A 23,937-nucleotide genomic window follows, 5' to 3' on the forward strand; every position below is an offset into this window, starting at 1 on the left:
GCCCTGTAATACCCTTGAGGTTGGTTCCATAATCACCAGTGTGTCTGCCACCTTCCCTTTGGTACCTACCTCGCAATGAGAGTAGGCGCGCATCCTGGTACGCTCCCTGCCGTCATTAAAGGCACCAGAATGAGGCAATTGAACCCGCAACAGGGAAATATGCCTCTGTGTAATGCACTCTGAGGTAATTATAACAGCCAGGGCTATATTGGGAAGTAGTTGTAACTTTAATACGGCAATATCTTATCATGATGCGAGTACACAGAGCCTTCCTCTCTTCTTTTCACGAGGGTCCAACTTGGTGGTAATTTTCTTACAGACACATTTGTTTGAGATGTGAAAGGACAGAAAGCAAAGAACAAGGAGGAGGAGAAGCTATGCTGCCGGTAGAATGCTGGAAAAGCCTTTCCAAACCAGCTCAGCAAATGACTTAATAGTGACTAATTAATTGATTGCTGGAGAGTGCGCACTTGCCAGTTGGCAAACCCTTTCTTGTAAAGTGCCTGTTGTTTTGGAAAGTGGGCCTTGTTCTCCTTTAACCCCTGTGCCCTGTGCTGCTTTCCAGAATCTCACTGGCTGCTCATGCCTCAGTTTGGTCCCAGCCGAGAACGCTACAGTGATGCACGGAAAATGCCCCAGTCCTGGTTGCCAAGAGGCCTTCTTGACATTCCTCTGCGTGATGTGTGTTTGCAGCATGATTGGAGCCATGGCGCAGACGCCGTCAGTTATCATACTCATCAGGTAAGAGTCGGGCTGCGGATCTGATGAGTTGCTTGGCTCTCAATCCATTGCTTCTTTCATCAGGTTGCCGCAGATTAATTTAAAACTGAAGGGCTCCTCCCCTGGCTCTAGATTGAGGGGGACCGTTGTTGTCCACGGGCCATGGGCAGGTAGGGAGGATGGACTCCCGGCGCTGAGTGCTTCTGACTAGCTTTGGAGTTGACAGAAGCCACAGATGCTCAGCAAATCTCAGGAGTTGACCTGCTTTGAGTGGAGGGGTGGGACTACAAAATGACCCACCCTTATACTTCCAGCTGCACTGAATTCAGTCTGAGAGTACCCTTTGGCTTCAACGGGGTCTCAGGCCCTCTGAAAACCAGGTCCCTTATTATGTGCTCATCTCCCATTTAGGCCCCTGAAAGAAGCAGCCAGAGTTTCAGAACTCAGCATCCCAAGCGCAGTGGTAGCTGCTGGATGCTGTGCATGCATCAGTCTCTTTGTCTATGCAGGTCTCTTTTAAGTTCAGCATGACCACATTTGTTGCTGGGGGGGTAGCTCCACTTAATTCAGTTTCTAATGCTGACCTGAGGAAAGAATAAGGGAATTGATTCTGTGCAGCTCAAGGGGCAAGGAGGGCTGTGAATCTGGTAAGGAGGGGTCCATGCAGGTATGCTGCAAAAGAAAAGGTCAGGCCTTGTTCTCCCCATCCATCTAGAAACTGTGAAGTGGAAAGGAAATCAGGAAAGTTCCTCTTCTGTTAAGGCTAAAATCAGTCAGATGTCAGGACTGCAACTGCGTGACACCTGCAGGCGGTGGTTTCATGAGACTTTTTTAGAGAGAGAACCTAGAGATCCTAGGAGGCTGCAAAAACAACCCCAAAAAGGCCTATGGATCGATTTATGGCTGGTATAGGACAATATGCACACATCACCAGCAGCGAAAACTCTCATGCTGGCTCAAATGCTGACATCACTGGGAGTTAGAGATGCTCAGTATCTCTGGATTTGGCCAAAGATGCATGAAAAGACAAAAACATCATCTCCAACTGAATTACTGTGTGCTATTTCCACACACAGACCCTCCAGGCAGCTACACACACACATATCTATCTGCCTCCTGAGATGCACATGCGTACCTAACTTTGCCTTTATTCAGAATCACTGCATCTGTCCAGGCCATTGCTTACAGCCTATTCTAATCAGAGGTGCAATAAGCAGATCCATTCTGCTTCCTGGAAAATTCCAATAAAGTTCAATCAATAGGGTCTGTATTAGAAACACTTTTGAGTGGATCTCAGGCTGATCTCTTATGCGAGGTCATGTCTCCCTGCAGAGTATAGAATGAGATATTCCACCTACTAGTTCATTTCTCTCCTGGCATCTACAGTAGCTAAACGGAAATCAAATTTTCAGCGATCAATATTGTGGCAAAGGTAATTTGAGGCTTGAAGGGTTCTTTGTTGAGAGAAATTATCAGCGCTTGTAGGATCCTGAATAGAGTCTTCTTAATGTGCATTTTCAAATGAGACAAGCCAATGACCAGGTAGGAAAGAGAACATGAGGGAAAAGAGAAAACGTTAGAAAACTTCAGTTCACCTTTGAAACTAACAATTCACAGCACTGAAAGTCAGTTCTTAACTATGTTCCCACCAGAACCACCAATATCTATCATAAATGCACAGAAGAAGAGGCAGTGAAGGGCAAAGCATCACCTGGTGTTTTGGACACTCCACAGGTTTGAATCAACTGATTCCACAAACCACTCTCACTTGGTATTAGGGGCCCAGATGTTACTGGTGATGAGTTTGAATTGGGACTCCCAGCTCTCCCAAAGCAGCCAAAATGAAGCCCATTCCTGGCTGACCTGGTTGCAATTGTGTGGAATGCAGCTAAGCAGGGAAATGTCTTCTCCTGGCCCAGCCAGCAGGGGCAGATTCAGAGGATTCACCAGGACATCTGGCTCTTTGCACACCCCAAAGTCTAGTTTAAATGTCCACACTGTAATCTCAGGCACTGAAGTTTTCAACACAGCCTGGAACCAGATAACTTCATGTCATTCCGGGAAGTCCTAACAGTGCTGTGATCAGAAATATAAAGGACGTTTTGGGGACTCTCTGGTATTATTATTGTTATTATTTATCCATCACCCAAAGGTGTGGTAGGTGCTACACAGACATAAATTAAGACAGGTCAAAACCCTGAAGAGTTTACACCCCTAGAGTTCAGTCCAGTACCTATTAGATTCAATGGAAAAATTCACACTAACTTCAGTGGGAGTTAGATAAGATCCTAAACATACAAGAACAGGTGGAAGAAAAGGAGGAACATTAATGCTGGTTGATATGTATGTTTCACACACACACAAAAATCAGAAAAAAAAATCCCTCTTCACATTTTTCAATTAAAAATCGAAAACTGACAATTTTTCGTTTTTTAAGATTAGTTCCCATTATTAACAAAAAATTGAAAGCCATTTTTTATTTTAAAAGTTTCAACTGAAAAACTTTAGCCACTTCTAAAACAACCCCAAAAAACCAAAACACAACAACCTATGTAAGAAAACTGACAGCGGTTGCATTTGGTAACCCTCTGTTCTTTTTCCCTCCCTTTCACAGGACCTCCCTTGAGCCAGGCCATTAGCCACTGGAATGCCTTTGAAAGTGTTGATGCGGATTTTTCATCACTTGAAGTCTTTTTAAATCAAGACTGGATGTCTTTCAAAAGGCTATTCCCCTCCATTGCACATGTACAGCAGTAGCCATTTCAAGCACAGGTGTCACTAACAACACCTAACAGGGGATTAATAGAAGCAGGGACCTGACACTTTTAAGTTTCCTCACAACACAAACCCCTTTCATCAAAGGTTCATTGCCCTGCTTCCCTGAACCATTGTGCACTGTGGAGCGTAAAGTGCTGAATAAGAGAATGCATGTTCATGATCAAATTAATCCCTGGTAAAACTCCAGTGACTTCAGTGAGTTTATACCAGTGGCATGACTTTAGCCTATAGCATCATATGAATTATGTGAATGGGAAGTTAATTCTTGTTCTTAAGGTGTCTTCAGAGATTAATGCCAGCCAGACAGAGTGCTTATATTCAAAGTGTATTAGCCTGGCCTATTATCTTCCCAATTTAAAACTAATCAGAAACAAATCTCACTTTCAAAAACATCACCCTGTATGGGCAGGTCGGTGTATCAACCTTTGCTGATCTGGCTGATTTTAACAGCTGGACCTGGGAATGACAAGTTGGTCATTTGTCCACTCTGCTATTTCACCCATATTGCCCCCACCCCATCTCACACACGATTAAGTTATAAGAAAAAGGATTTTGTTGGTTTATATCCTGCTGATTCAGAGCATCCAAGGCCTGAAAGGTAATACAGGAATTCTATAAATGATAATTTACTGGGATGGGATTTGCATTTTTTTTCCTTCCAATGACAAGATTAGTTCCCATTATTAACAACGCAACTAAATTCCAGAACCCATCATGCGGCTGCAGTTGCAATTATTTTTCAGGCTTCAGGCAGTTGGACCAAGGGGAAAGAAAAGAAAAGAAGCCTCTTAATGATTTTCTGAAGAGGTGACAGTGGCATCCTGATTGACAGCAAAGCACAGTGACAGGTTTGTTAATTAAAGCAGTATGATAACAATCAATTTCCCTCTCTCCCTTTCTCCTCTGTACAGAACAGTGAGCCCTGAACTTAAGTCTTATGCTTTGGGGGTGCTTTTCCTGCTGCTCCGTTTGCTAGGTACGTGCCGTGATTTTTTCTTTCTTCCTCCGCACCCTAATGTTTTTATGTGTGTCAAGGTGTGAGTGTCCATTGATTTTCCCCCCCTTTGGATGTTGAACGCCTGTCCAGTGCTGTCATTTATCAGTGGGGTCTGAACCCAGGAGATCCAAGCCCTTTCTCTGCAGTGCGGCTGGAAAGGCCTCCAAGGGTCATGGCCCATGCCTCTCCTGCCATTTCAGTCACGCGCACGTTGGAAATCGTGGTGTTGAGTGTGAAGCCCTCCCTCCCAACTAGTTAATTCTCCACAGTCATTATTAACATGTCATCAGCTTGTGAAATTACTTTTTTATTGTGCTGCTTACTTACGGGGATAAACAATTTCACAACACTTTGAGGATAGGAGCTTTGTTACTCCATTGGGTGACAGCTGAGTCCTCCTGGTCTCTCGGGGGAGGAAAACAAAAAGGGGGAAAAAAACTAGGCTGAACCATAATGCTGTCACCTGGCTTAATCTCCCGTTAAAATACATTTGGTCAAACCATTGGATCAATGTATGTCTCTTCATGCCTGAATAAAAGTGAAAACGTTATCTGTCATTGTTTCATCCTTTGTAACGGGATGACTGTAGGAGAGCAGGCTGAAAGGCACAGCCCCTGTTTCTCAGAACTTTGGACCAAATTCTGTCCTATTCATTGCTCTGGATGTGTTCTGTTGGTATTCTACTCGTGGGTTTCTGCGGATCCAATGGGACAGATTTCATTCTCGCCCAGTAGAAGCTGAATAGTCTCTTATTCTATGAGTGCTCCCAGTGATTTCACTGAGCAAGGTACAGATCAATGAGAGTCAGAATCTGGCTCAACGTAAGTTTTTTGCAGCGTGGATCCATCCACTGTGTGGTTGTAGTAGAAGGATTTTACCCCATAACATGACAGTGTGGTATAGACACAAATGCCATTATTCCAATGAAGCCCTTCAGGATTTGGCTACTCGTTTCTTCTCTGTTAGGTGATTATTTACTTGTGCAGTTCATTGGCCTTCACCAGGGCAGCCTGTTTTCTTTCATAGAGAGGGGTTGAAAACCCCACAGTCCCATATATCCCTCTGAATGGTCTCTGAGTGCAAGGTCCTTACTTTGCATCAGAATTCTGGTGCCAAGTGTTTCTCCAGGAGCCAGTGAATTGCATGAGCATGAAGGCCCAATCCAGCTTCCACTGACTTCAATGGGAATCTTTCAGCACTGGTCAAAGGTCTGAAATGCACTCCCTCATCAAAAGCTTAATGCTTTGCTCAGTGCTCAGAAAAGAAGAAAACACCACAAGCCTTTGGTGGCTGATCCAAAGCCCATGGAAATCACTGGGAGTCTTCTGATTGACTTGCTTGGACTTTGGATCAGGCCCTTAACACACAGTGTTTCCTTTTGCTGTCCATACTGCTTTAGGTTCTTGTCCTGTTCTCAGCTCTTGCAGGTTGAATGCAGAATCCCAAATGCAGGACCTGGCAGTTAAGCAAGGGAGGGAAGATGCTTTTTGATTTTGCATTCTAAATGTAAATGTATTTGGGATGGTAGTTACTAATTTTGTATTATTGTAGTTGTATTGGAGCTTATTATTATTGTTTGAGAAGTCTGCATGTATAATTCTGTGAGGGCTAGGTTCTGCTTCCCATACTTGGGATAAGATAGAATCACAGAATATGAGGGTTGGAAGGGACTTCAGGAGGTCATCTAGTCCAACCCCCTGCTCAAAGCAGGACCAATCCCGAGACAGATTTTTGCCCCAGATCCCTACATGTCCACCTCAAGGATTGAACTCACCACCCTGAGTTTAATCAGGCCAATGCTCAAACCACTGAGCTATCCCTCCCCCCTTACTCTTCCATTAGTCCCCTTGACACTGCAGTGACTCTTTTTTGTAGCAAAACACATGCTGCCCTGTCACAGCAGAATCCCTGTGGAATACGATAATACATCCAGGAGGAAGTCAGCTATGGGACTACAGAAAGGGTAAGGTACTACTCAATGTGAGTGGAGATATCCAAAACTCGCCCTTAATAATTTGAGGTTTGAGGCTAGATTGATTTTAAAAGCTTTTTTCAGTTCACTTTTAAGCTTAGACTTAAAAAGCGACCAATAACAGCTTCTTCTTGAACCAAAGGAGAGTATTAAATATCTGAGGTACAAGATCCTGAGGTGCAATCTGAGTTAATACACTTTAGTAAGACAGAGAATGCTTCTTTAAAAAAGCTCTGCAGTTTCTGAACTAAAATATATATAGCAGCAATTTGTGCAACACTTTGTAATAAGAAGTAAAGCATGATTGAATCTCTTTAATATTCACTGTAATAACATGAAACATGACTGAATTCTCCTGATATCCTGCTGGATGTATTATCTTATTCCATAGGAATTCTGGTATGATAGAGCAGCATGTTAATGTCTTGGTATAAAAGTGTGACCATGATTTCTTAGAAAAGAAACTAAAACAGTTCCAGTGGAGCCCCAATGGGATTGAAAGCTGCAGCTACTGTATAAGAGGCTCTGATATGGAGATTCTTTTCCAAATACGATCTCACTTCTTCATATATGCTGTCATTGAAAGGACCTGAATCGAAAGTGCATATCTAAATACCTGTAGTAGCTGGGGAAGCTCTGATCTGGATTGGAACTTTACATCTCAGGCTTAGCTAAAGGTGAAAAAACATTTGCAAATGACATAAGTCAAACAGGTCTGGTAATTCCATCCTGATTGCACTGGCAACTGTCAGCATTAACTATGCACGGCTGAAATGGCAAATAGATTTATGCATGACAATAAGATCCTGGACATTTCCCTTCCCAGATGTTGTTTGCAGTTTGTCCCCAAAACATGCAGCTCAAGTGCCATATCTGGCTACCAATGGAGTTTCTGATATTTTTGTTTTAAATCGCGCCTCCTAGCATCATTCAGTGTGACACACTGAAGGTGCAAGACGTGCCCATTCATCTGGGCTTTGGAGGCCACAAAGCCTGCAGTCAGAGACCTCCCTTAATTCTAAAGTACTCTAAATGTCAAGTCTAGTCTCACTTGTTGGAAGTCTCTAGCCCTTGTCCTTGTGGAGATAGCCCTGAAAAGGTCAACAACACAAACTGGTTGCTAGAGTTGAAAGTCTTTCACAGCTGTTTTTCCTAAAGGCTTCTGTTTATTCACAGCTTCCATGTAGCTCAAGTTTGGCTCTTGGGACCAATGAAACAGATCCCAAGAGCTTAAGGGTGTTCAGATCAGCCAACATCTAGTTTTTACTCTTATTATGGCACTCCAGAGCCAGTTCAGCACTGGGAGTGTAAATTGGATTCCATTCTGCCTTGTGTATCATCAACACCATCTGTTAGCTTGGTTCTAGAGACACCCCAGCCAAATTTTCAGATCCCAGGTTGACTTTGTGGTTGCCCGTGCTTATTTAAAAAGAAAATCACCTTTTAACCTGCAAACTGACCCAGCTTGATCTGGAAAGCATTGAGAAAACAAATAGCAAGCTGTGCAGTGTCATTTATCAGGGCATTACCACACTTTACATTTGAAGGGAATATCTTTTTGTTAGCCAGTTATCTATTTTTATTTACTGTTTTATATCCCTGGTGTTAATAACTGGTTCAAGGAAGTACTGAAAGCTGACATAGCCTAATAATTTCTGCATTTATTAGCTGATGTGAAAGATCAAGCAAAAATCTGCAGAGTTCTAGTCATTAACAGAGTGAAGTAAAGAGGTTTCACATCCCAGAGGCAAAGGAGAAGGCAACCAATGTATTTGTATTCCTGCCATATATTGTCATACAGCACAGAAATGGCATTCATGTCAAGCTAAGAAGCAGTGTCTCATTTAAGCTAAGAAATCCAAGGTTAATGATGAAACATGATCTTTAATTCACCATCTCTCTTCCAGATAGTGCAACCCATATGTCTGTCTGTCTAGATACGTATTTCTAGAGCTCTAGTCACCTCAGTATCTGGAAATGGGGTGTTATTGGCCAAATTCCAATAGGAGAAATTATGTTCTGCCAACCTAAAATTGGCTCTGTGGTTTTATTGGAGACGATATTCTTCTTCACTTCCTGTCCTAAACCCTAGCAGTGATGTTATTAACCAGTTTTAAATAAATGTTGTTTTCCACCTCTAAAAGTATCTTAGAGGTGAGTGAAATGATTCCTACTACATAGAGCATCCAGAACTTTCTTTTGATTTTTAAGGGCTCGGTATTTAGGTGCGCACAAATGCCAATTTATGTGCTCAAAGGTGGGATTTAGATCTCCTCTTTTGGTGCCCACTGTTTGTAAAGCACTTGTGGATCTTGTCAGAATGAAAGATATTTATGTATATGATGATATAAGACTGGAAACCCCTGCATTATCCAAGCAGAAAGAGGAATTCAAAGATTGTATTGCTGTGTGGGTTTAATGAGAGTTCGGGCGTTGCTTTAAGGTTGTGGCCCTTTTATAAACCACTCGCAGCAGAGTTCAGCAGAGAAATGCTGATTTGCCCTTAACTGCAGTGATTCAAGGAGAGAGTTCTGCTGTGGTATTTCACTTTGTGGGATAATGACAGGATCACTTTCTTTCAGGTCCATTCCCCTGCACTTATTAGAGATCATTCTCCCTCTTCCTTAGATCCTGGATCTGGACGCCCTCAAAACTTGGGGCAAGTTCAGATCTGGATCTGGATCTGAACTCCATGGCTAATTTCAGACTTTGTAATGGACTTCAGCAAAACCCTGGATGCGAACACAATGAACATTTTGATCTGGATCCAGAGCCAAGTTTTGTAGATTAGGCCCTCTCTGCTCCTTTATGAAACTCTGTGACCGACCTTAATAGGCTATGTTCAAACAACAAATCAGAAGTGTAAGGACAAACTACATAAAACTGAGTCGCGGTGTTTGTGGGATAGAGAGTGATCACCTCCATAACCTTTGAACCCAGGCCAGTTCTTCAGGGGATCATGTGGGGTCATTCTTCAGGGGATCATCCCCACCAGATGTGTTTAGTTTGCCTAGGAATGAGAGATCCAGAGAGAACCACAAGATTTGTTGGTGTCCATCAGCCTTCATAAAAAATCCCCTTTCCACTCACTATGTCTGAGTCCTGTCCCTTTACCCCAAGGGTCACTACAGTGCGATATGTCTCTTTTATTTTGACAGGTTTTATCCCGCCACCCTTGATCTTTGGGGCTGGAATTGACTCAACATGTCTGTTCTGGAGCACGTTTTGTGGCGAGCAAGGAGCCTGCGTACTGTATGACAATGTCATCTATAGATACCTGTATGTTAGCATTGCTATAGCCCTGAAATCTTTCGCATTCATCTTATACACAACCACCTGGCAGTGCTTGAGGAAAAACTATAAGAGATACATCAAGAACCACGAAGGTGGGCTCAGCACTAGTGAATTCTTTGCCTCTACTCTCACCCTAGACAATCTGGGGCGGGACTCTGTGCCCCAAAACCAGTCACAGAGGACAAAATTTATCTATAACCTTGAAGATCACGAATGGTGTGAAAACATGGAGTCCGTTTTATAGTGACTAAGGATGGATGAACTCTATATTAATAATATATGGGTCCTTTTTAATTAAAAGAGAGAGAGAGAATAAAATTTAAAAAACAGGAAACTTTTGTCCTTTTCTCAAAAACCAGAGCCAAGGATTCAGAATAACAAAATCTTTATAAGGGATCATTTTTGAAATCCTGCTGGAGTGCTGGAGAGAACCCCAAACCACTCCAATTGGGTACCAGCCCCTGTGATGATGGTACAATCTTCCAGGATAGAATTACCTGCCAGGGCATTGGGAGCTGCAAACCCAGGGTTTTGTGGGAGAACTCATCAGATGGACATTCTTGGGCACCTGGTGAGAAGAAACAAGCAAATAACAGCAATTCCAGAATAAGCGTTGGAGACACTGCATGCCATTAGGGATCTGTGCAGCCCTGTCACCTCTGCAATATGGGCTAAAGGGTTAGCCAGTCTGGGTGCTGTTCAAGTCCAATGCACTCTCTCAATGATGTCAAAGAGGGAACAGTACTGGAGTTATTAAACTACTTACACTCTGTCACCAGCCATGAGTCCATGTTAGATACTTTGAATGATGCTGTATACCCTCTAGCCAGCACACATTGATGGTCAAAGGCTCCACTGTCCTTCCAGAAGATCTCAGATTTCGGTTCTCTGTGAATGGTTGTGCTCAGATCTTTAAAACCCAGTAAAGTTCAAGTCATTTGCTTACACTTGCCAAATGTTCTGTCATTTTTTTTAAACTCAAATATTTGCCTGTATAATCCTTTTAAGATTTTTTAAACTACTTTCAAATCTATATTAACCCTTAAATCACCAACAGAGTTCTATAAGGGGAATTTAGTCTACCAATCGCATTTTTTTTCAGTTTCTTTTCAACATGCCACAACATCATGCGAGGGATCCAGCTAATCCAGTGCATTTTTTTTTTTTTTTAGTCTGTATGCCTTCGTTCTGATGCACTGTCAAACCAATGAGGACATGCATTATTAAAAAGAGATTAAAAGAGTGAATGCTCTGTCTCTGTGAAAATAACTAAAAGTTGGAGAATTCTAGTATGATATAATAATTTACAGATTATTTTTTCATATGACATATGACTCGATGACTACATAGATGGAGAGACCATTTGTTTATGTACTCTCTGGTTTTTAAATATATATTATTTACAGTCGAAGGTTGGGTGGGAGTATTCCTTAAAATTAGTGTGTGTGAGAGCGAGAGAGAGAAGACTGAGCCTAGTCCTGCAACCCTTACTCAGACAATTTCTATTCACGAGTAGTCCCATTAATTTCAAGGAGACCACTCATGGGGAAGCGATGCAGGATGTGACATATTATGGGCCAGATGTTGCCCCTAGAGTTGCATTCAGGGCTCCCATAAAGGGGCAGAATTTTCAAAAGCACCCAATATTGCTCATTAACCCATTGCTCATATTAACCCATTACTCACTTGGACCAGAGTTAGGGCAACACTGAGCACTTTTGAAAATCACACCCAAATTGTATAGGAGCTACCCCCTGGATCCTGGGGAAGAACTAGCATTATCTTTTGAATTACAATCTTGTCCAATGCCCTTTGAAATCAAGGGGGGTCTTTTTATAGACTTCAGTGAACGCTGGATTGGACTTTTCCTATATAATCTTTTTCCAGGGCATTCCTACTGTTAAGCAATAAAAAGTGGCTGTGTTTAATGAATTTTCTCCAACCGTAACTGAAACCAGCCATGTTTCCAATGGAGTAAATGTCAGTAGCATTTTAAGGGTTAGCATTGTTAATTCAAAATCTTGGGGTTTTGGTTTGTCTTTTAAAGCTGTTGTGAACCTGCAAACATTTAGAAGCATAACCTGTCACAGGATGTAGCTCCCATGGATCCTAGGAGTGGGTGAGCTTCCCAGAGGCATGTTCATTGCTGGCAATGGACACACCAGAATCCTCATAATGGAGCAGTAAGGTTAACTTGCCACTCGTGTTCAGTACCATTTTAGCAGACCTTGCGCTAATCGAGACATTTAAAAGCTGGCAGCCTGAGACCGCTTCCAGCTGACTTACTTTACTGGTGTATTTTGTAATTTATGCTCTGCATTAAATGTTCAGCAACAGTAAGGGCAAGGAACCCAGTATATCAAATAAACTGCACTGTGCCAAATACTCAACCAATATTGTAACTATATATGTTTTTATTCTTGGCTTGGAGCCTTGTACAGAATCATTTGATAAAGAGAGGAGTGGAGTGGGGGGAAAGGAGCATTATGCAGTGCCATTTGTATCTATTGGGTGGTAAATGATGCTTTTAAACCACAATATTTAGATCCGTTTATTTTATCCTGTCTGCTAAAATAGAGAGACTGCATCCATAAACCAATGAATTAAACAAAGGGACAGGTTGCATAACTGTCTCATAAAATATGTATAATTGTCAAGTATAAGCCTTTGAAATCTTTCTGTACAGTTTTCCTTATTTTGAAATGTTATTGCTGATAGAATGCCGCCTTTTTCAGATGCTCGCTCAGAGTTTTATACTACGCACGCATCACAAACAGCCTGTCGCAATGCCTGATTTCCTGAAAATCTATAAACCCGTTTGCAGTTTGGATTTTTTTTTCTCTAAAAATCCAGGGTCAATGAGAATAACATGCAAAACAAACTGAAAGGCGAATCCTAGAGCTGTGGTTTGTCAGTATTTGAATGTACAATCAAAAGCCCATCTGACCAGTGTTACGGAAAACAAGATTGCAAAGCACGAACTGTCGCTTCACTTGTTTGTTTGGGGGATTTTTTTTATTTTTACTTTTTTTTTTTATCTTAATCTAATTTCTTGGTTGTGTATGGAAAGCTCAGCCTGAGCTGGGTTGTTTTATTACTTTTGTACCTAATTATTTTGTATCTTGTGCAGTCGTGATTTTCTGTTTTTCTTTTGATAAGATTGCTTTTGGGAAGCTCTTTTTTTTAGGAGGCATCAGATCTAAGTATCATCAAGGGCTTTATTCATAGAGTTTTGGTGCTGTCACAGGGGAAAGAGGTGTATCCATGCATGTAAAACAAAACATGAAACCAAATACTCAGAGTGCCCCAGTTTTTGCTTTGCTTTGCTGATTTCAAAGTCCCAAGCCAGTTTTGCATGTTCCCTACTTTTAATTGTACAATCAGGGGTGAATAATCTCAGCTCAGCCTCTTACACCCCATAGCTTTAGGGAGGTACTTCACTTCTGTTTTCAAAAATAACTTAACCATACAGGAGATGGAACTGGAAAGATTCTCTTCCTGAGAGGAGAAAGCAGAGGCAAGTTCTGAAGCTCAGATCCTACATTCCCCCCAGGTTCAGGGCCTTTTGGATTCAGGTTTTTTGTTGAGGCCTATCTCAGATTCAGCAGTGCCCCCAAGCCCTGTGCGTTGCTGCCTGGTGACAGCCTTCTCAGGAGATATTTTGGGAAATGGAACATACCATTTGGAGCTCAATTCTCTTCTCACTCTCACAGATGTAAACCAGGAGTGGCTCCAATGAAATCGGTGTAGGGGGGTGCCTAGTGTGAAAGTGGTACAAGTGAGAGCAGAATCAGGCCATTAGTACTTTGCACATTGGGCTTTTTAAACGACATGGTGCATTTTGAGACCATCCCTCTATACTTGTGGAAATAATCTTTCAAAGTCCCTGCCCCACCTATTTGTGCATTTCACCAGAGCAAAGAGCATTCTCGGGAGGAGGAGACATCTTTCCATTCAAATTCCCGGCCTACCTTCCCCAAGGTTTTGGTTGCACGATGACATGATGGGGATTTTAAGATCACTTGAATTACCAAGCCAAACCTACCCACTTCCCCCTGTTCAAGACTCTCTGGAGAGCCCATGCATTCGAGGCATCAAATCTCAGCTCTCACGATACCGTTATCCTGTCTGAGCAGGATATGAGCCTCATGGGCGAGAGAAAGAATTCACTCCCAGGGAGTTGAAATAGCAATGCTTAAAAATGAAATGGTGGAGTGAGCAGTCGTTTGAAGAGGGATTTAAGAATATCCAAATAGCTAGAGCATGTAAAAAAAATCTTTTAAGAAAAATTTTAGACAATCTTTATATTCTCCCTTCAAAATGCAATGTCATCCCCAATTTTTCATTAACTAAAGGGATGCTAGGGGCTGTGCATCTTACCCACACCTTTCTGCATCAGGCAACTGTGCTTTCTCCCAGGATGCACAGTCTTGGGAGGGAAAGCAGACTCAATTTAGCAATCAGCAGTCTCATTCCACAACAGACCCAGAGGCAACCTCAAGGCTACCAACACTGTGAGCTGTGAAACTTTACCAGGAGACAGAGTCTGTTGCTGCTACTGGTCAAGACTATTTCTCACAGCTGGACATGTTGGGCTCAGCACTTCTCTGTGATTCAGATGATCTAGATGCGTTATTTGTTTTGTTTTTATCAGAGGGAGTGGGGAAAATTGGTGTTAAAAGCCCTTAGGCAAATACCTCATAGGACTGAATCCCTTTTTTTTTTGTTCTTTGTTCAGAGAGGTTTCCAAACAAATTCCCACTCTGCCTTTAAAGCCAGCTATCCACATATATCCCTCCCTAATGTCACATGAGCCATCTTTAGAGATATGAGGCTTCCAAATCACACACACACATTCTTGCTCTCTAGATGTGATTAATGTGTGCAAAGTTCACACCATTTCTTTGTGCCTGGGGTTCTGGAAAAGCACCTCCTAAGTATAGGCAATAAAGGTCATGATTCTGAGCTGCTTTGACCTTTCAGAGAGCAAGAGTGAACTGGCAAAGGCCCCTGCGCTCTTCTCCTTGTCTAAAACAAAGTTCACTTGCTCCCATGTTACCTACTGTGTTCATGACTCACCATTCCGCTGAGCGGGGTTTCAATCCTGGACGGTTGTGGCACTCTCAGTTTTCTGTGACTTGGCGGTTTCAGTCCCCTGCAGCATGTCCTTGCTTAGAGATAGCCAAAATACACTTCCTGTAAATGAGCATGCAGACTGAAGGGAAGAGAGCCACTGATTGTTACTTGGTATAAGCCCAGCTTGGTGTGATCTTATGATGGATCAGACCGACTCTAGAAGGGAAGACGTAACGGTGAGAGGGCATTGTGACTGGGTTTTTAAAGGTCCCTACGAGAATTAGGCACCCAACTTCAGCTGGCCTTCAATGGGATTTGGGCATCTAACTGTCTCAGCCCCATTTCAAAGCCTCAGCCTTTAGGCATTTCTTCCAGGCTGTCCACTGGGCTCTTTCACCAGCCTGAATTTCACACCAGTAATTTTGCAAAGGACTGTTAAAGTTCCTTTGCCTAGGTGGTGCCTTTACACCCCCACTTAATCATGTCAAATGCAAATAATGAAATGCAGTCCTATCAGGCCAATAATCTCTGTTCAAAGACATTAACACTGTCATTTACATTGGCTTGAGAGACCAGAACATCTCATTTGGTTTCGGCCCATCAGCTGCAGTAAAGACATGACCCATTTTTTCTTGCTTTTACACACTAAATCTGTCATTTCTTATAAGCTGTAAATGACATTTTTCCATTATTCCACTGACTTTTCCAGCAAATGCAAGTCTTAACTCAATTACTTCACTCGAACACACTCTCTAGATAATTTTTAGATATTGGGTATTTTTCCTTTAACTTGTGTTGCCTAGTAAAATCTTTGGCTTTGATCTTGTTCCCTGAATTCAATGGGGCAGGGGCAGGCTCTGTGTAATTATGAGCAAAATAGTCATGTTCTTTTCCTTGGAATGAGTTAAAAATGTATATTATCCTTGTGATTAAAAAAAAGAGAGAAAATTATGAACAAAAGCTGCCAAGTGAGCTGGAGCAGACAGTCACAGTCTGATGTGAAGAGTCCCCATAAAAAAGGAAAGTACCAGTTATAGTCCAACAATTTCAAATGCAACAATTTTTAGAGGGATTCTCGATGAAGTGGATGCCACCACTGGCAATAAGCAATAAGAAACACACCAGGAAAAGCTGGACAAATAATTTATTAGCTGTATTTCCATTTCCATCCCACCCCCTTTGTGAATTATCAGTGAATAGCTTTAAAACTTCTCTAATTTATATGCCAAAAATTTCTGCGTATAATCCTTTGCCTGTAGATTGATTGTAAACCACTTTTTAAGAATATTTGATACTTGGCCTGGGTTGGTTAATTTTGATTGGACATGTAAGTCAGGCAGGATGTTTCTGTTTCCAAACCAGATGAATGTAAATTTAGAATTGGGGTTTTAGTGCATCTATTCATGATTAGGAGACCAGGGTCAGATCCTTCGCTGGTATAAATGAGCATAGCTCTATTGAAATTAGGCCAATTGATACCACCTGAGGATCTGACTCTAAAAATTCACTGTTCAGGTACATGAATAGCTGCTTAAATGTCTCTGGTTCTGAGAACATTTCTGCCAGTTAGTCCCTTCATTAGAATAATCACAGAGAGCAACCACAATAGGGTCATGAACACTGGCAAAGCAAACTGGTACCAAAAGTTAAGTATTTGTGGAAATTTGTTTGCACTGTTTGTACGGCTATAATATCAGGCACAATAGACTCGTAGAAGTCAGCGTCGTGAAAGGCTTAACATGTCATAGGCCATCTACCTAACCAGGTTGTCAATCATCAGGACAACAAAGAGGTATCTTTCCTCTTTCCTCAAACTTTTTTACCCTTCAAAATGCTTATCCTTCCTACAGTCGTCTCTCACAAACCTTGATGCATTTACCGTTGTCAACCCATATCTCAGTGTTGTCTTTTGGGGTCCTTGTGACTCTTACTAACACAAACTCGAATAAAGATGCAACCCTTCTCCCCTAGTCTGTGATGCTTTCTGCCAGACCTGAACGCTCTGGTGGCTCCCTGACATTTCCACTTGCTGGAGAGTTCTAGCCATTGCGTCTTATTCCTTAGTGCATGAAAGCAGTTCCCATCATCCACACCTGGGAAACATCTGTCCTAGATCAGAGCTCAACAGGGAAGTCCAGTGGCCCTGGGACAAGGTCACTTTTGCTTGAAAATGCTCTCTCTTGTTTCTCTTTGGTGCAATGCCCAACTGGCTAGGGGAGAAGAACTGTGACCTTTTTAAACCCATAGTGCCTACCGTTGAAATGGAGCGCTGTGTTGTTTTGCATTGTATTATACATGATTACCATGTCAATAAAGTATCAGAAATTTGGTGTTCATTAGATTTTTTGATTCAACGCACAACAACAATATTTCTTCCTCTGCTATATGGGTTTAAAAACCATTCCAGACCTGGGAATGTTTGTGGCTATGTAACATAGAAATGTGTCAAAGGCATTCAATGGGAAAACACTGCATATATATATGGCATTGCTTTGCCATATGCACGATACATGAGCACCATCTGAACCTCAACCAGGCAGCCGATTTATACAAGAAAGAGCAGCTCTTCAGTTAAAGTGAGCAGTGAGCAGAACAACTACTATTTCCCAGCCTGAATTGGTCAGTCTCATTCATGATGGTGGGAAAAGCAATGTAATTGGAGATCTGATTTCTCTTTCATTGTTTTCTTTATGCAGGGGGTTAATGGTAGGGAAAGTTTGCCAGGCCAGTGTGACCTCATTACTCTCCAGATCCCCTGAGATCTTTCAGTTGTAGCTCCAGCTGAATAGAGTGGGAGCGTTAAGCTCAGAGCAGGTTGAGAAACAAGCTTCCCTGATCCGACTCAGGCAGCTAGTCTCTCCGGGGCTGTAGCAAACATTGCAGGCTTTTAAGCAAATGAGAATTTTAGAGACTTCTATTCCTTGCCTCCATTCTCTCCTCCTTATTTTTTGCTCTGTGAAATTAGAGGGCACAAAGTGCCAGTGTGTTAAGATGCAGAAGACCTGCCACCTGCCCCAGTCAGCAACGTTTGCCCTTCTACAGAACTTCCAAATCCTGATGGAATCTTATTTTAATTTTTTTCCCATTCTTAGAAAGTTCACATCTTCGCTGGCAAAACTTTAATGCCACTTCTCTTGGGTATGAGACCTTCCTTGGGTGACATCCCCAAGTGCATGAGATCTTCTATTAGCTAAAAATGGCTAAAATCATTCTGGGGTGTGTTATCAGGAGTGTCATATGTAAGCCAGGGAGCTAATTGTCCTGCTCTACTTGACACTGGTGAGGCCTTAGCTGGAGCACTGTGTCCGGTTCTTGGTGCCACACTTTAGGAAAGATGTTGACAAATTGGAGAGAGTGCAGAGGAGAACAACACAAATGATAAAAGGTTTAGAAAACCTGACCTCTGAGGAAAGGTTAAAAAAAACTGGGCATGTTTGGTCTTGAGAGAAGAAGACTAAGGGGTGATTTGATAAGTTTTAAAATATGTTAAGGTCTGTTACTAAGAGGATGATGGTCAATTGTTCTCCGTGTTCACTCGATGTAGGACTTAATCTGCACCAAGGAAGATTTAGGTTAGATATTAGGAAAAGCTTTCTAACTATCAGGGTTGTTAAGCTCTGGAATAGGCTGCTAAGAGAGGTCGTGGAATTCCCATCATTGGAGACTTTTAAGAAAAAGTTGGACAAACACCTATCAGGGATGATCTAGGTTTACTTGGTCCTGCCTCAGCACAGGAAGCTGGACTTGGTGACCTCTTGAGGTTCCTTCCAGCCCTACATTTCCATGATTCTGTCAGACAAGCGCTAGCCATGCCCATGAGACACTTCCTCTTCCACAGAGGTCTCCCTGCTGCCCATGCAAGATGGCTGAATGGAAGTTACTGTGCTTATGAACATGCAAGCCTTCCACATACTTCTCTCTCTCCACTTAGAACCCCTTGTATATGCCACCCTGCCTTTTTGTGCAAGAACACCTCTGCATAGGCTGATGCCACATCCGTTTCCAAGAGGTCGTATCACAAGTGACCTGCAGCTTCCTGCCCTGGAACTTTGATGAGCTGATTTGCCCTCACCTTGGGCTGTATGTTAATCCATTGCTATTGTGCCAGAGGGGAGGGATTCTTTTAAAAATTCTTTGAAATGTGCTGTCTGGACTGCTGCTGATTTTGAGGGCTTTTTAGCAACACTTTCTAAATAAAGTCCAACCTGGTTTGGAAAAGGAAATATAATGCACTGTACGATTGATTTGGGGGGTCCAGGGGAGGGAGAGAGAGAAGAAACAAAAAGAAACTACATGCTCAGTATATTTTGAGTACTGCATTCTGTATTTTTGCAGCTTATATTTTCGATAAGCAGTTTAGAAATGTGTGATGTGAAATACATACTGTAAGTTCGCTGTAAATTATATTAAAAGCACTATTTTCATTCTTCTTCTGCCTCATTGAGTGATCTCCTTGGCATTCCTCTTATTTGGTTCTTGGCTGGCTGGGCTGTCAGGGTACCTCTGCCAGAGAGCTCCTAGCCCCAACAACAGAGATTTTAAGGTACAAGTGGGTGTGAGTCCAGGTCCTTTTGAAAGATCATGGTGAAAGAGGAGGGGTCTGGAAACTCCTGAGGAGGGATTGGGCAGAGGCATATTGAAGGGACACAAGGAAGATTGTAGCAGGGGACTATTGAAAGGAGGAAGAGGCAGTTGGGTTCTAGTGGAAGGTTTTATGGAGGGAGGGAAGGAACTGGGGCCTACTGGAGGTTTGCAGGAAGAATGAACTAGGGCTTACTGGAATGTGATGGAGAGTGAGGAGGTTCACAAGTGATGGGAGATGGGCATTTAAGGGGTCTGGGTGAGAGGGGCAAGATTGCTGACTCAGCTAATTAAACTATCTCAATTATTCAGCTTTTCATTCATGTCAGTTCAGCTAATGAGAAGCAAAGTCTTTCCTCATGCTAAAAACAAATCAAAGTGACAACGTGGGCTGAGCCCTGCAAAGCATCATGGGAGAGTCACACTGGATCCCTCAGATATTCTTCCTCGAACTTCTGCACAGTGCATCTCTTTTCATCTCCAGCAAGGGGTCTTTCCTGAGAGAGGGGAAGGAAGGTAAGTTTGGTCCAATTGCCCCTGAGGGCTCAAGTCGATGGGGCTGGGGAGCCAGGACGGTGACTCCACACTTGTACCATTTACTGTTGTCTAGTGAACTAGGCAATCCCTTCCTTGTTATTAGACACTGTGGGAGCTGTGTCCTGGAGTCAAGCAATACTGCGCAGACTAGAACAGGGTTTGGTGTGAGACACTTATATCCTGTTAGCGACACAGAGTAAATGGTAACAGCTAGGGATGGGCAAACATTTGGCATCAATTCTTAGCCAATGAAAATTGCCTGTTTAAACTATATTACATTTTTTGTGAAAAAATAAAATCTAAATTTTCCAGTTTTTTACAAAATGATGCAAATAAGAAGTGTTCGTTTTAGTTCAACTGCAATGGAATTACTGTTTTTAAGTGGTCTTGTTTCTCGTCTGTTTTCTCTCCCTTCTGCCCTTTTCTGGTGAGAAAAAGGGTAAAACAAACAAACAAACAAATCAACAAAGACTGAAAGCCAGAATATTTCAGTTTCTCTTCCATTCAGTTTGAATCAAAACATTTTTATTGGAATTGATTGCCCCCTCCCCCCCAAAAAAACCCTGAAAATGCAGGGGGATGAGGGGAGGAATATTAAATGAAATTAAATTTTGTTTTGTTCAAAAACATTTCTTGGAAAGCATTACCTTTTTTTTTTTTTTTAAAAAAACCAGATCTAGTAACTACCTATACTGCAATCTGATCTGGACACCAGGGCTAGCATCTGAGCTCTCATGTAAGACACTACCCACTTTTCATTGCCCATAGGTGGTCCCGCCCTGAGTGGTACATGCTACCCCAAAAGCAGCATGTCCTGCACTACAGTGTCTCTCCATTATTGTGCTGGAGTGTTGCTTCAGTACTAAGCATGCTGCAGCTGTTCCTTTAGCTTTTTAAGCCCCTGTTTTGGGCATTCTAGATTCAGCATGGTGCTCTCTCTGCAGCTGAAACGAGCTAACTGTATTTACTGAAGTGCTTTGTTTTGGATGCAGATTATTAACCTTTGTCACTGGAAGATATTACACCTGGTCAAGTTAATGGTTTGAGACTAGAAGATTAATGTGCCGGGTCTCAGGCCTCCCTAATTAGCAGCTGTGTGCCATATGTGAGTGTGCTACACCACTCATTTTAATCGGAAAGGTCCTGTCCCATGAATGAGACATTACCAGTGTAAATAGCCCTTTGAAGTTAATTCCCTCTCTGTCTTCTAGTCCTCCGTGGTGTACCTCCCCTTGTCCTGATCCAAGCTTTGTTGGTGGTGGTGTTATTATTAATAATCGTGTTTTTCACAGAAATACCTAAGGCCCAACCAAGAATGGGGCCCAATTGTGCTAGGAACTGCACAAAGAGGAGCAGAAAGTCCTTGCCCCAAAAAGCTTCCAAGGGAAATAGACAGGCCAGATCAGGGTGGGGGAAGGGGTAGAACACACAAACAGAGTGAACGATGGAATGGCAGTGAACAGCATGTTAGCTCCACGATTTTTGAGGGTGGGGGCAGATAGGAGGAGATCAGCAAACTGGAAAGAAAATGGAAGAGAAGTGGATGAGGAGGATAGGGCAAGGGGGAAGAGCGGCTATGGAGTGAAGTGAGGTGAAGAGATTATGAGGGAGGAGGAGCGGGAGGGCAGGAGCAAACAGCCAATGAGGTCAGGGCAGAGAAAGTCCAGTAAAAACTGTAGGAAACTGTCTGAATGTCCACAGGTCCTTGCTTTGGCTGCTTCTGCTCCGACCATCTGAGAGTCTCTGGCCAATTCCTCCTGGCAGTTTCTCCCCAAGATCACTGTAACGCTGCCTTCACTGATTCAAGAGCATGAGTGCCAACCTCAGGGCAGACTGTTGGGAAGCGGGGCACAAAGCCCAAATTGGTGGTAAGTTCTATACTTACATTTTACCAGCCAATTATCGAGTGTAAACCCCTCAGACACTTTAACAGCCTTAACACAGAGTGTCAGTCAGTTCCCCTTGGGTGCTCCATCTATGTCACCACCCAGCTGAGCCTGTCTTTTTGATAGATGGTCCATTACACCAAGAATCACAGCAATATTCAAGTTACCCCTGCTCCCAAAGGACCAGACACTTACTCCAGGTCAGTTGCACCTTAGATCTTACACCAAAGACACGGCTTGTAGCCAAGCCTATGATAACCTATAAGAAGATTTATTAAATAGGGAAAGGAAACGAGTTATTTACAAGGTTAAAGCAGGTTGACATATATACACAAATGAGTTACAACCTTAAGTTTCAAAAGGTAATAGAAGATTCTCTAATAAGCAAGCTCTATATGTCCTTCAGGGCTAACCCAGGCTAAGTAGCTGGGGATCTCTTGCTTATGCCTAAAAATACTTACCCCTCTCCCCCAGCCCAAGCAGCATAGAAATAATCAGTTCCTTCTTGTTCAGGATTTTATTCCCCTCTGGCCATATGCTCTGAGCTGCAAGTTCAGTTGGTGGAAGGAGTCCTGTTGCATGACTCATCTTCGCAGGAAGGAGAGCAGAACAACCAATGTCTTTTTTCCTCTTGTAGATGGCATGTAGGAAAATTCCAGTTGCAGCCTCCCACAATAGTCTGTCTGGTATCTATAGACTGGGGATCGGCAACCTTTGGCACACGGCCCATCAGAGAAATCTGCCGGCAGCCCGGGACGGTTTGTTTACTTGCAGCATCCGCAGTTTTGGCCAATCGCAGCTCCCACTGGCTGCGGTTCACCATTTCAGGCCAATGGGGGCTTTGAGAAGCAGTGGCCAGTATGTCCCTTGGCCCGCAACGCTTCCCGCAGCCCCCATTGGCCGGGAGTGGTGAACTGCCACCAGTGGGATCTGCAATCGGCCAAACCTGCGGGCACTGCAGGTAAACAAACCATCTCAGCCTGCCAGCAGATTTCCCTGACAGGCTGCATGACAAAGATTGCCTATCCCTGCTATAGACCATTCCTTCCATTGAAGATGAGCCCCTCACACTAATTAATGTCTCTCTCCTCTCTAGTGGTTTTCACTGTCACTAAGACTGGTGGTACGACCTCTCAAATATTACCTTACAGTGTGGGATACAAACAGCAGTGGCTCCAGGCACCAGCACCCCCAGCGCGAACCTGGGGCGGCAAGCCACAAGGGGCGCCCTGCCGGTCGCTGTGAGGGTGGCAGTCAGGCTGTCTTCGGTGGCTTGCCTGTGGGAAGTCTGCCAGTCCCATAGATTCAGTGGCAATTTGGCAGCGGGTATGCCGAATCTGCGGGACCAGCAGACCTCCTGCAGGCAAGCCACCAAAGGCAGCCTGCCTGCCATGCTTGGGGCAGTAAAAAAGCTAGAGCCACCCCTGGATACAAATGTGATAAGTGAGATTAATGCATGCAGCAACTCACACACATTTAATAAAGGCTAAGCGCTAAACCCATTCTTATAATTCTAATGCCTGTTTTAACAATACTAGCACGCAGGTGAACCAGCCTGACTCCAGCTGTGTATTTGTCAGTGTTCAGTTGAGATATGGGGACCTTAGCATGAGCTAGCACCTGGCCTGCCAGCATCACCACCACATAGATGGTGAGAGGGGAGAGGCACCACTGTGCCCTAGTGACTCCAGAGTTTGTCTGGGTCTGGTGCAGGGAGTTCTCAAGGGAGGGCTGGCCCCAGCTAAGCCACATTTTATCCCTTTCTTCCAATGCAAAAGTAACGTGAAATAGCCCCAAAACACACGCAATGTGTATTCAGCAACCAGCCCAGCAGAAACTGTTGGATCTGCACAGAACTTGACAATCCTCCTAAAATGTAGTTTCTTTACTATAGAAGAGCAGAGCTGGGCAAATGCCATGAAATGTTTGCTGGGAATATTCATTCCAATGTTAAAAAGAATTTGCTTTGCCTGTGTTTATGCCCCTGTTGTGTTTGCTTCCTGTGCATATTCTAGAGGGTGAGTTGATTGACAGGAATGTTCATGCAACCAGCAGGTTACAAGCCAGTACTGTATTGGAGAATATTTTCACAAAGC

General features: G+C 43.1%; 1 protein-coding gene across 1 annotated transcript in view; it reads left to right on the forward strand.

Moving 5' to 3' along the window:
- SLCO3A1 (solute carrier organic anion transporter family member 3A1) overlaps window positions 1–19,266 on the forward strand; it is a 211,214-nt gene extending 191,948 nt beyond the window's left edge. Inside the window, exons 8-10 of the mRNA XM_050967407.1 lie at window positions 566–741; window positions 4,410–4,474; window positions 9,626–19,266. Coding sequence (XP_050823364.1) covers window positions 566–741; window positions 4,410–4,474; window positions 9,626–10,005 — 621 coding nt within the window. The 3' untranslated portion in view covers window positions 10,006–19,266. The remainder of the gene's footprint in view (window positions 1–565; window positions 742–4,409; window positions 4,475–9,625) is intronic.
- Window positions 19,267–23,937: the final 4,671 nt, after the last annotated feature.

The sequence above is a fragment of the Gopherus flavomarginatus genome, chromosome 9 (assembly GCF_025201925.1).
Source record: "Gopherus flavomarginatus isolate rGopFla2 chromosome 9, rGopFla2.mat.asm, whole genome shotgun sequence".
NCBI classification, from domain to species: Eukaryota; Metazoa; Chordata; order Testudines; family Testudinidae; genus Gopherus; species Gopherus flavomarginatus.